At 41.4% G+C, this 12,513-nt stretch overlaps 1 protein-coding gene across 18 annotated transcripts in view; it reads left to right on the forward strand.

Annotated features, from left to right (window-relative positions):
* The window catches only part of LOC309662755 (uncharacterized protein), a 131,502-nt gene extending 119,391 nt beyond the window's left edge, over positions 1-12,111 (forward strand). For all 18 annotated transcript variants that reach the window (XR_014264912.1, XR_014264913.1, XR_014264914.1 and 15 more), the window contains one exon: positions 11,973-12,111. Coding sequence is in view for 1 of the 18 variants with exons in the window: in XM_082465943.1 (XP_082322069.1) it covers positions 11,973-12,001 (29 nt within the window). In the remaining 17 variants the exon portion in view is untranslated. The remainder of the gene's footprint in view (positions 1-11,972) is intronic.
* Positions 12,112-12,513: the final 402 nt, after the last annotated feature.

Genomic DNA, 12,513 nt, shown 5'->3' on the forward strand with positions numbered 1-12,513 from the left:
GGCAGGAAGGGCTAAGGATGATGGAAGAACAGCAAAAAGGTGGTGTGGCTGGAATCTTGTGAGCTAGGTGGTAAATGGTAGGAGAGGTAGGAAGGGGCCAGAGTATTTAGGGCCTTGTAGGCCCCAATAAGAACTTTGAATTATTCAGTGTGATGGGAACTGTGGGATGGTTTTGAAATTGGAAGCGATATGATTTGATTTATATTTTGAGAAGTTCATTCAAAAGGCATTTGGAAGAATAGACTGTCTGGGGTAAGAGTGGAAGCAGCTCCATAAGGTGGCAATTTTGGTTGTCAAGGTGAGAGGTGATGGTGGTTAGGATGAGGGTGTGAGAAGTGGCTGGACTCAAGACGTATTTTGAATGTGGAGCTGGCAGAACTTGCAGATGTCCTTGCGGATATAAAAAAGAGGTGAACAAGGTTAACACTGCTCCAGGCCCCAGGGGCAATGGTAGGTCCATCTCCTGAGATGGTGAGAGGCTGGGAGAGGAGGAGGTTTGGTACTACTCATTAAATATTAGTTGAATGATCCAATAAACCAAACAATCAAGGATGTTCCAAACTTGGGACAATGGGGATGATAAGTTGTTTACTTCTTCACTGTTAGCAGATGATAAGAGTATATAATAGTCTGGAATCACTCTAGATCATGATGGAGTTTCTAGAGTTTCAGGTGTTGGGGGTGTAGAAACCTTTGGAGAAATACAGGGTATTTAGGAGTGCCATGGCAGAAAAAAATTAAAGTAGTAGTCTAAAAGAATTAGCACTGGACTGGAGTCAGAATATTTCCAGTGCTTGAAGTGAGGGATGGAAAAAAAGAGAATTAGACCTCTGACATTTACCTTGACCATGTTCTTCCATTGATCTACCATGTTAGAGGTTCAAGGGGAATGGAAAAATAATTTTTTTCTTGACCGTGTAGGAATAAGCGTTTGGACATTGTCCCTTCAGCTGGAATAGGGAGCTAGAGAATCTCTCCATCCAAGTTTTACAGGCTTTCATCCAACTGTAGCTTTGGCATATGTTGCCTAATCAGAAAAGCATGACACTTCCTTTTAACTGGCTTAATTCCATCTCACAATTGAACCTTGCTGTTTCCACTGTAGCCAGATGGCAAAGGTGTAACTTACAGGAAAGTATCTTTCACTCTTATAGCAGATGGCAAAGGTGTAACTTCCAAGAAAGTATCTTTCACTCTTCTTTGATGTATGCATTCAAGCAACTGCCAAGCCTAAGTTAATATTCATCACAGTATTTTATATATATATGTAAATTGTAAATTCTTTATTTTGAAAAATTTATAGAAAAATTGCTAAAAAGAATACAGTGGACACACTCTTCCTCCAGTGTCTAGTTTTAGCACTCTACCATATTTGTTTTGTCACCATCTGTTTATATTTGTATATACATATAAGTGCACATACACATATATTAGTATTACTATTGTTTGTGTTGTTGAACCATTTAAGTTGCAGATATCTTAACCCTTTACCCTTTCCTGATGTATCTCCTATGAACAAGGACATTCTCTTACATAAACACAGAACAGTGACCAAATTTGGTAAATTTAACTTTGATACCATAATACCGTCTAATGTGCAGTCCATATTCAAATTGCACCAGTTGTCCCCGTAATAGTCTTTATAGCGTTTTTCCCGTCTGATCCACTGCATTGTGCTTAGCTGTCATCTTATGACACATTTGATACCCCTCTCTCTTCCTATCTCTACATTTGAAGCTTTTATGAGTCTTTCCTTCCTTTGTTTAAGTCACTAAGAACCAATTACTTAGCACCTGTTAAATGGTTAGCATTACATTAGGCCAAGGGAGGACAAAAAGAAGTAGAGATGAAATTTCACGTTGTGTCATCTCTTGGGAAGACAATATTTCCATTCATAAAATGATCAGACTATAGCTTCAAAGCTATACATAGTAAAGTGTGAAATAGAGTTATCTAAATGCTCAAGGAATTTAGAGAAGAAAGAAAGGAAGGAAGGAAAGAAGGCAGAGAAGGAGAAAAGGAAAGAAAGAAAGAACGAAAGAAAGAACGAAAGAAAGAACGAAAGAAAGAAAGAAAGAAGGAAAGAAAGAAAAGGAAAGAAAGAAAGGAAGGAAGGAAGGAAGGAAAGAAAAGAAAAGAAAGAAAAAGAAAGAAATAAAGAAAAAGAAAAAAGAAAGAAAGAAAGAAAAGGAGGGAGGGAGGGAGGAAGGAAGTTAGGAAGGAAGGAAGTTAGGAAGGAAAGAAAAAGAAAGAAAAAGAAAGGGAAAAGAAGAGCACTTCTGGGTCTGGGCTAGCCCCAACTCTGTGTTGGGCTCCACATTTCTCTACTGGATACCTAGTAGAAGTACAAACTGGTGACCAAAAGTTTTTAAGACTCTACGTGGAATTCTACATTGGCCCTTAGATTGAGAATCATTGCACTAGAATCTGAAAACATCACAGTGAGCAAAACCATCTGTGCATCCTTGTGCCTTCTTCTGATGTTGGCTGGACCTATTTCTCTTTGCAGGTTTGAGATGTCTATATCAACCCCAAACAAACTGTTCAGTAAATCTGTAACATGTTTCCATTCATAAAACCAAAGTATCTCAACCTCAGCACTATTGACTTTGTGGGCTGTGGCTCTTTGGGGCACTATTGACACTCTTTGTCATGGAGCTGTCCTGTGTATTAAAGGTGTTTAGCAGCCTCCCTTGCCTCTACCTGCTGGAGATCAGTAGCGCCTTTCCTATTGTAACAACCAAAAAATGTCTCCAGATGTTGCCACATGTTCTTTGCAGGGGGATAAAATCAGCCCATTGAGAACAACCACATTAGACAGAGCTCCTCAAGAATAGGGGCCACTGCGGATTTATCTACTATTGTGTGGCAAGCACCACATCTGGCCCAAAGTACGATAAGTCTGTGATAAAGAGCAAGCTAATGAATCAAAGCACTAGATTTCTGCTAATTTGTTTAATTATCCCTACTATTACATGTTTGTACTGAGTTGTCTCCACTACAGTTTTTCCCAGCAGCTGCATGAGAAAGGGTTGGGTTGACTCCATGTAATCTTTTTTTTTTAAATTTTTTAATTAATTAATTAATTTATTATTATTATTATTATTTTTTGGCTGTGTTGGGTCTTCGTTTCTGTGCGAGGGCTTTCTCTAGTTGCGGCGAGTGGGGGCCACTCTTCATCGCGGTGCGCGGGCCTCTCACTGTTGCAGCCTCTCTCTTGTTGCGGAGCACAGGCTCCAGATGTGCAGGCTCAGTAGTTGTGACTCACGGGCCCAGTTGCTCCGCGGCATGTGGGATCTTCCCAGACCAGGGCTCGAACCCGTGTCCCCTGCATTGGCAGGCAGATTCTCAACCACTGCGCCACCAGGGAAGCCCCATGTAATCTTTATGATGAAACTACATTTCAGTTAAAGTTCAAAGCCCTAGTTGACCAATGACAAGACACAGACAGATAAATCCAGAGTGATATGCGATCAGTTTCAGAAGATTTATTCTTTTCATTTACTTGAGGAAAATAGATCATTGACAGTTTAAGTCTGGCAGGGAAGGTGGTGGGATGAAGACAGCTGACACATCCCACCAACCACAGGAAAGTCTGTGTGAAATAGCACAGGAGCTGCTTCTGGTGCCCGTGGGGCAGTGATCGACTTGGTCCTCGAGGAAAGTTGAAGGGTAATCATGCTGAACTATCAGAAACTTATCTTAGCTGCCACAAATGTACATTGTGCAAAACAGTCTTTTAACTTGTTTGTCTTTGTCAGACAAGAGAGTCATGAAAAACTGTGTACATGTAAAATCACCACATTTAACATACTGTCTTAATCTGGTTAGGGGTGCTGGTAGAGGGGGAAGTTGGGTGGGAGGGATACAGGGAAATGCTCTGTACTTTCCACGTAATTTTGTTGTGAACCTAAAACTGCTCTAAAAAAATAAAAATTAACCTTTGCTGAGATGTTAATGCTAAGTTTAGCGGACTCTGACCACATAGTTCAGACTTTACTTGTTCATGTGTCCTTCTCATACTTAATGACCTCGAAAGGCTTAACCGTTTCAGTGATAACAGCTGCTCCAAGGAGACATTAATAGGCGAACTCCTCGCAGGAGGAGAAGCCGAAGTTAAGGTCATTCTAAGATGAGGATTTTCTGAGAGTTTTGGCTGCCTGGTCTTCTCGCCACCCACAAATTTCTGATTTTGAAATTACCTATTTGGGGATTTCCCTTGCGGTCCAGAGGTTAAGATTCCGTGCTTCCATTGCAGGGGGCACAGGTTCGATCCCTGGTCAGGGAACTGAGATCCCACATGCCGCATGGTGCGGCCAAAAGAATTTTTAAAAAAAGAAAGAAATTACCTATTTTATATCTTAATTCTTAAATGAACTGCAGTTCAAAACCCTGGAAAGCACAATACCGAGGACCTGGGAAGGTGAAGCAAGACTCTGGGGATTTTATTTTATTTATCTATTAATATTTTATTTATTTATTTGTTTGTTTGTTTGGCTGCACCGGGTCTTAGTTGCAGTATGCAGAATCTTTAGTTGCAGCATGCGGGGTCTTTAGTTACGGCACGCGAACTCTTAGTTGTGGCATGTGGGATCTAGTTCCCTCCTGCATTGGGAGAGTGGCGTCTTAGCCACTGGACCACCAGGGAAATTGGGTATTTTAAATTTCACAAGGTTTAGCTTTTAAAATCTAGCCTAACAATATCCATATATGCAAATAGCTCACTGCTTCAAACGATTTCGACCTAGAGTTTTAAATGTATCTTTTAAAAGGCAAATTAAGGATATTTTCAACAGGATGTACACTCCCTACCTCCTGCAAGGCAGTTTTTTGGTTGCTATACCCTGTCATTAGTTGGTTCTTGACTCACCCCATTTCCCAGCTGAGACAATTCTCCGCTCTACTTTGTCACTTATTAATCCTATTCTGTCTCACCTGCCCCCAACCTGGAATAGTTGACCACTAGTTTTATCTTTGATGTTCACTAGTGGCTCTTAAAGATAACACACAAAGTAGGATTTGATAACACTGTTCTGTATTTCTTGTTTGGTTCCTACATTTCTACACGCTCAGCAAGTTTTATTGATTCAACAAATATATGTATGTTCAAGGTAATCTTTTAGGCACTAAAGACACAGTCTCCACTGTCAAGAGGATATTTAGTGCTCTTCATGTCAATACCACATCCAATTGATCAGGAAGTTCTATTACCAAAACCTATCTCAAATCTGCCCATGTCTCTACATTTTCCTGACTCCTTATCAAATCCAAGACACTGTCATCTCCCTCAGGACTTCCAAAAATAACCTTTTAATTTCTCCCTTTTCTCTGTATCCACCCTCCTATTCATTCTTCATATGGCAGCCAGAGTAATTTTTTAAAATATATCACCCAGAATTTTGTCACTCCCTTGCTTAAAACTGACCAGTGGCTTCCCATTGCACTAAGAAGGAAATTCAGACTTTTCCCACGAGCCTCAGGACTCTGTGTGTTGGGTGGTGCTTACCTCCTGACTCCCATCTTATACCTCTTCTTGCACACCAAGGCCTCAGCCACACCTGGTCTTCCTTCTTAAACCACCTATTGTTTCCTCCATTGGGTTGCTCTCCCCACGGCTATTCACATTACTGGTTCAATCTCAGTGTTCCGAACAAAAGTCACCTCCTTAGAGAGGCCTTCCTTAAGAGATCCATTGGAAACTGGTCTCTCCTAATTACTATCACATTTCCATCTTTATTTCCTTCAGAGCACTTATCACAATCTGTATTTACTTATTTTTGTTTTTGTTTGCTTATTTATTGTCTACCTCCCACCTCTAGAAAATAAGCTCCAAAGTATAAGGGCTTTATTTATTTTGTTTATTGCTATATCTCCAGTGCCTTGAAGTTAAGGTCATTCTAAGACAGGCCAGTGTCCTGAATAGAGGATGGGGCATAGCAGGCACTTAAGAAATATCTGTGGAGTCAATGAATATATTCCCCACATTGTCTAGCAATGGTCCTATACGAGAGCATCAATAAGTAATTTTTGATCAATTGCCATTTGAGGGCCTATGATATGAAACAATACCTTTTCAGACTTATAATATGATTTGAGTTATAATTCTAGAATATTTTGTTTCTCAGAATTACTAAGAATTACAGTGTTACGAACCTATGGTGTAAAATATTTAGTATAGTAAATAATATATATACATAGATTTGTACAAACCTGTACTGCACACTTTCTAAAGGACGTCCTGTGCATAAAAAGGCACTTCTAAATATTTTAAAATTATTACATTATGAATAAACTTTGCTTATTAACATGTCTTCTGTGAGCTCCAGAAGAAAAACAAGGCCCTTGAAGTCTTGCCTGAAGCAAAGGTCCCAGAGTCATCTTAGGGTTTCTCAGGGAAATCCTAACTCTGGCCACAGAAGCAAGGCCCCTTGCATAGAATCACTTCCCAGGAAGCACTCTCTAGCTTGGTTTGGAATAAGGTAAAGAGGTGAGATGGTTGTTCTTGTAGCCACTGAGCACTCTTGGGAATAAACCAGGCAAATTAAAGTGGTGAGTAGGCTAACAGAGAGTTGCTAGCTATTAAGGAAAAGGCTCAGTTATTTTAGGTCACCACGCATAAAAATCTCCTTTTTTTCTTAGAGTTCCAAACATCAGTAGGCCGAATCTTTTCATGAATGAGTTAATTTCACTAAAGCAGAGAGGGGCTCTTTCCTGGCTCCAAAACATATAACCCTGCCTCCGCCTGACAAAGGGCTCTCAAAAGTCAAATAGGGACTGGACAAACTGAGCTTCCATGACACGAACTAGTAAGCGTGGACAACTCACGTTAAGCACGTTATTCTTGGCACCTACTGTTATAAACTTGAATTTGCCCAGGCTTTCAAGTGGATCCAACTTCATAGTAGCAGCTCTACTTCTAGTTTCACTGGCTTGTACTCCCACCCATGCACACACGTAATGTTGGGTCTCATGCCCTGAAAGATCTCCTATCCCCCCTCCAAAGATTTCTGGAGTCTCTAGGTGCTTCATACCTGTGCTCACATACAAGCCTTCTCTCTCTCTTTTAATCAATTTTTTTTAATTAAGGCAAAATTCACATAACATAAAATGAACCATTTTAATGTGAACAATTCCATGGCACAATGTTGTGCAGTCACCACGCCTATCTAGTTCCCAAACATTTTCATCATCCCAAAAGGAAGCCCTCTACCCATTGAGCAGTTGCTCCCAATTCCCTCTCCCCTGAGCCCCTGAAACCACTGATTTCTGTTCTGTCTCTAGGGATTTACCTATTCTGCATATTTCATGTAAATGAAATCATACAATATGTGACCTTTTGTCTGACTTCTTTGACTTAGCATAATGTTTTCGAGGTACATCTATGTTGTAGCATGAATCAGCACCTAATTCCTTCAATCAGCTGAGTATTGTTCTGTTATATATATAAATATATATACCACAATTTGTTTATGCATTCATTTGTTGATGGACACTTGAGATGTGCTATAGTCTGAATGTTTGTGTCCACCCAAAATTCACATGTTGAAATCCTAAAGCCCAATGTGATGGTATTAGTAGGTGGGGCCTTTGGGAAGTTCTTTAAATCATGAGGGTGGAACCATCATGAATGGGATTAGTGTCAAATAAAAGGGGCTCCAGCGAGATCCCTTGGTCCTTCCACCATGTGAGAACACAGTGAGAGAAGGTGCCAGCTATGAACCAGGAAAAGGGCTCTTGCTAAAACGTGACCATGCTGGTGCCTGATGTTGTACTTCCCAGCCCCCAGAACTGAGAAGTAAATGTCTGTTGTTTATAAGCTGCCCAGTCTGTGATATTTTGTTATAGCCGCCCGAATGTACGAAGACAGTTTGCTTCCATTGTCTATTGTGAATAGTGTTGCTAGGACTATGCATCTACATGTATGTTAGCCTTCTCTTGCTGGGGCACCACAGAGGGCTTCCACCTCTCAGCGTTATTGTTGTCCCGCAGTGAGGCTGAGATGCTAGAAATGAGACTAATACTGTGTTTTACTTAGAATTGCTCCTCCTTTCTGAGGGCCAAGACTTTCTTTGAGGGCCACAGGCTTGCTCTCTGATTATTTCTTTCTTAGGATCAGTCATTTTCCTGAAAAACCTCAGTCTTCGTGTACCACCAGCTTTCAGTTTGCCAACGGTTCCCAGATAATTCTGAATGACTCTAAGACTCAAGCTAGCGCTCCTGTCACATAAAGATAAAAAGAGTCAGTTCAATAAATTACCTTCAATAAATTCACAAATGGCTACATCCTGATTGGAGATAACTTGACTACAGCAAATACATATGTATTTATTCACTTAGATGTGCTTATTGGTTGTGGTGGTTTTAAAATATGTCCACAAATTTGACACTTCCCCCTACAAAAGGCGGAGCCTCATCCCTCTGCCCCACCCCATGTGTGTGGGGTAGATTCAGTGACTTGCTTCAAATAAGTAGAGTATAGTGAAGATGATGGTGTGTCATTGTGGCTTCTTCCTTGCTCTGCTTCTCACACTGCTTGATCTGGGGAAAGCCAGCCATCTGCCATGTCATGAGGACACCCAAGCAGTCTGTGGAGAGGCCCACCTAGGGAAAAATTGAGACCAGAAGCTAGCAAGAAAAACTGAGACCAACAACTGGCAGGGAAGCAAGGCCTCCTGACAACAGCCATGTGAGTGCACCATCTTGGAAGCAGATTCCCCAGCCCCAGTCAAGCCTTCAGATGATGGCAGCCCAGCCAACATCTTGACTGCAACTTCACGAAGAGACCTTGAGTCAGAACCGCAGAGCTAAACCACTCCCAAATCCCTGAGCCACAGAAACTGTGAAATAATTTTTAAGATGTTAAGTTTTAGAGTAATTGGTTACACAGCAATGCATAGTTAGGATATTTGTTTATTGGATGACTGCAGGATACACACATAAAATGACATTATGCTTTCTCACCTTTTCCCCTATAAAGTTGATTTTTCTCTTTGTTCTTTGCTGCAAATAGTAGGCATGTTGCTTAGCTTTTCTGGATACGTTTGGATGTTAAAAAGTTCATTTTAGTCTAATAATCGTATAACTCCTAACTCTCATTCAATTTAAGCTTCACCCTTCTGCCAGCCCACGGCCTGAAAGCCTGCAGTTGGGAGGGAAGCTTGGCTGGATTCTTTATTCCCTATCTTATTTTGCTTCTTTTCTTCCACTCACCAGGCTGTGTCTGATACCTCTGTGGATAGGGGATACGGCAGAGGAAGGATGCCAGGGAAGGGACAGAAAAGGTCTTACCTGACTGGTTTGGCTGTAATATGACATCTCTGCCTTCTGGGAATGGTACAGTGGCGTATGCTAAGTTTGCCTGTAGCAACCCTCAAGAGCTAATTGTTCAATTATCAGGAATTTTGTGTGGTTGTTAAATCCAGACATCATTAAAAATTAAATCATATATAAACTTACAATTAAATAAATGTTTTAAAATCAAAGGTAACAAATACTCATTATCTTCTAACTATTTAACTACATTTTACTGTTTTCTATGTTCTTGTCTTGAGTTTACTTATGTCTACTGTATATGCATGGTGGAAGCACTTTACAGTGGTGTCCTATTGTGCATCTTTTCCATGTTTAGTGATGTCACGTTGGTAGCCCGAAGTTGGCTGCAGCAGGAGCCAAGGAATCTTACCGTGGAAGTCAGAAATGCTACAGATCTGGACTCTTTTCCTGGAGATCTGGTTGTTAAACCTTTACTAGAACACCACCGGCATGGTGTATTCCAAATGCAGATCTTCATTCTCATGGAATGCTTCTGCTGGGAAATATGTTTCCTGTAGTTTCCTTGGCAAGGGCCCGTCTCATCTCTTTGACCACTTACAATTTTCCCCTGAGTAGTTCTCTGTTAGAGATATCTCATCCCTCGAGGCAGCCCTGGTTGGTAGAGTCACTCTTAAGAAACCCAATATGGCTCCTTCCTACGTGGTCCACTTCTAGCCCGTGAGAAATTCATCTTCATTTTTCTTCCTGGAAATTTAGGCCATTCCCATCAGAATTCTCTTTCCTTATCATGCAGACAGAGCAGCAAGGCTCCAGTAAGCCCTAGTTGCATCTTCTTGCTCCCAGACTCAGGCACCAGTCCTTGTGTTCCTTAAACTCAAGAGAACATGTGCTAAGACCTTTGAATACTCTCTAGAAGTGCCTACTTCCTCCCTTGCTGGTCTTGAGGTGGGGAGAAGCACACCTCCCAAATCCCTACGGGGATGCTGATGGGAATATTCAGATAATGTGACAACGCTCTTCAAACAAATGCATAGTTTCCCATCTTTAGACTCTTCTCGTGGATTCTTAGTCTACATATACAGCCTGGATATGAGTGGTGTGCTGACAGTAAAACTGGGATAGGACACCCCCTTTACAGTCTAATCCCTTACCTTAGAACATGACTGTCTTTGCTACTTATTGTTTATTCTGTTTTGGGGCCTCTGCTCAAAGCAGAAGATAACACAGAGAGTCACATCTGACAACCTGTTACATGTATCACAGCCTCAGTGTGCTTTTGTCAAATGTTCTCATTTGGGAGTTGAGGCAACCTGGGCTCTTCATGGGCCACGTGGGCTGTAGAAGTGTTCCAGAGACTGTGAGGCTCAGGCTGGGTTGATCATTTACTGCCTCGCAGCAGATGGGAGCGCAGGTGTTGGTGCAAATGATAAGAGAGGAAAGAGCCAAGGTTGTACTGGGCGAGCGGTATCAGGTATCAAGTGTCAGCAGCAGAGCACAAGACCAAGATGGGAGATGGGGGAACAAGTGAGAAGCTGAGGAGGTCAGGATCCCGTTGGGAAGTGGGTGCGGCTGTCAGTGAGCTCCTCGTTACCACGCTGTAACCTGCTGGCATGGGCCACTCAGCTGGCAGGAGGCTGATGGGCTGGTTGAAAGCACAGGGTGGGCACGGGCGGCGCCACTTTTAAATTCGTCTGCATCAATTAAATGGGGCTCTTATTTTCTTATCTCGTTCCTCACCAATTATGCCTTCACTGGTAAGATATAAAAGGAAGTAACACTCCAGTGAGACCATTTTCAAAGAGAGCATCGATTTGGCGTCCAGCATGGTACATAGTGCTAAAAGGATACTAGCCAAGTACGTTTAGATTCAGTACTTTCTAGCTTAGCAAATGCCTGCTTTAATTAGATAATCAGTTTCGTCCATAACATGGTTTTCTTGAGGGCCATGTCTTACATAGTGCCCCAACAATACTACCACATTGGTAGCCATCAAATGGACACTTAATAATTTCTGCCTTACTAAAAGTGTTTCTCTCTTATTTAAAAGCTCTTCGATTCTCCTCACATACAAATTATAAGTCCAAACTCCCCGAACTAGTTCCCACAACATGCTGCAACCTCCCCAGAATTCACCTGATCTGTCTTAATTCCCATTCCTTCCCTCCATATATGCTGTGTTCTGTCAAGTGTTTTACCAGTTGCATCTGGACACACCTTTTTTTCTTGCTCATGTCAGAGACCAGAATGTGCCACCCCCCAAAATTGTCTCTTTGGCATAAGGATTATTTTGAGCTGGAGGCAAATGAGATCAATAGATGCAGAAAGAAGCCTTCCTGACTAAAAGCGGAAACTTCTGAAAAATTAAGGACTGCCATACTTAAATCCGCTCTCCTTGGGAAGTTTTACGGCCACGAAGAAGACAGAAAGCCAAGATGGACCTGCACAAACCAACCTTATTCCATTAGCTGCCGCTACGTGTTTACCTTCTCACGGGTTGCTGCATCTGAAAGTCTGAAAGTCTTCCTTTGTCACATCTCTAGAAATTATTGTTTTGTTAAGATGCTACATTAGCCCAAGCTCTAACCGCCCATTTGAGTTACTTTCCCTTGAGATTTCTCCCGAAGGATGTGCCTTGTATGTGTTAATAAACTGTTTGTCGTTCCCTTGTTAATCTGTCTTTTGTCAGTCTAATTTTACAGGACCCCAGCTGGAGAACCTAGGAAGGTGAAAGGAAAAAAGAATTTTTCCTCCCCTACACTCATACTCTTTTACTCTCTTAGAAAAAATAATCATTCCTCTACCCTGCCCCCATCAAAATTCTACCCATCATTAAAATGAAGCTCATAGAATGAGTTTGGGAGTGTTCCTCCCTCTGCAATATTTTGGAAGAGTTTGAGAAGGATAGGTGTTAGCTCTTCTCTAAATGTTTGATAGAATTCGCCTGTGAAGCCATCTGGTCCTGGGCTTTTGTTTGTTGGAAGGTTTTTAATCACAGTTTCAATTTCAGTGCTTGTGATTGGTCTGTTCATATTTTCTATTTCTTCCTCATTCAGTCTCGGCAGTTTGTGCATTTCTAAGAATCTGTCCATTTCTTCCAGGTTGTCCATTTTATTGGCATAGAGTTGCTTGTAGTAATCTCTCATGATCTTTTGTATTTCTGCAGTGTCAGTGGTTACTTCTCCTTTTTCATTTCTAATTCTATTGATTTGAGTCTTCTCCCTTTTTCTCTTGATGAGTCTG

Source organism: Balaenoptera physalus, assembly GCF_965194825.1.
Source record: "Balaenoptera physalus genome assembly, chromosome: 6".
Lineage (NCBI taxonomy): Eukaryota > Metazoa > Chordata > Mammalia > Artiodactyla > Balaenopteridae > Balaenoptera > Balaenoptera physalus.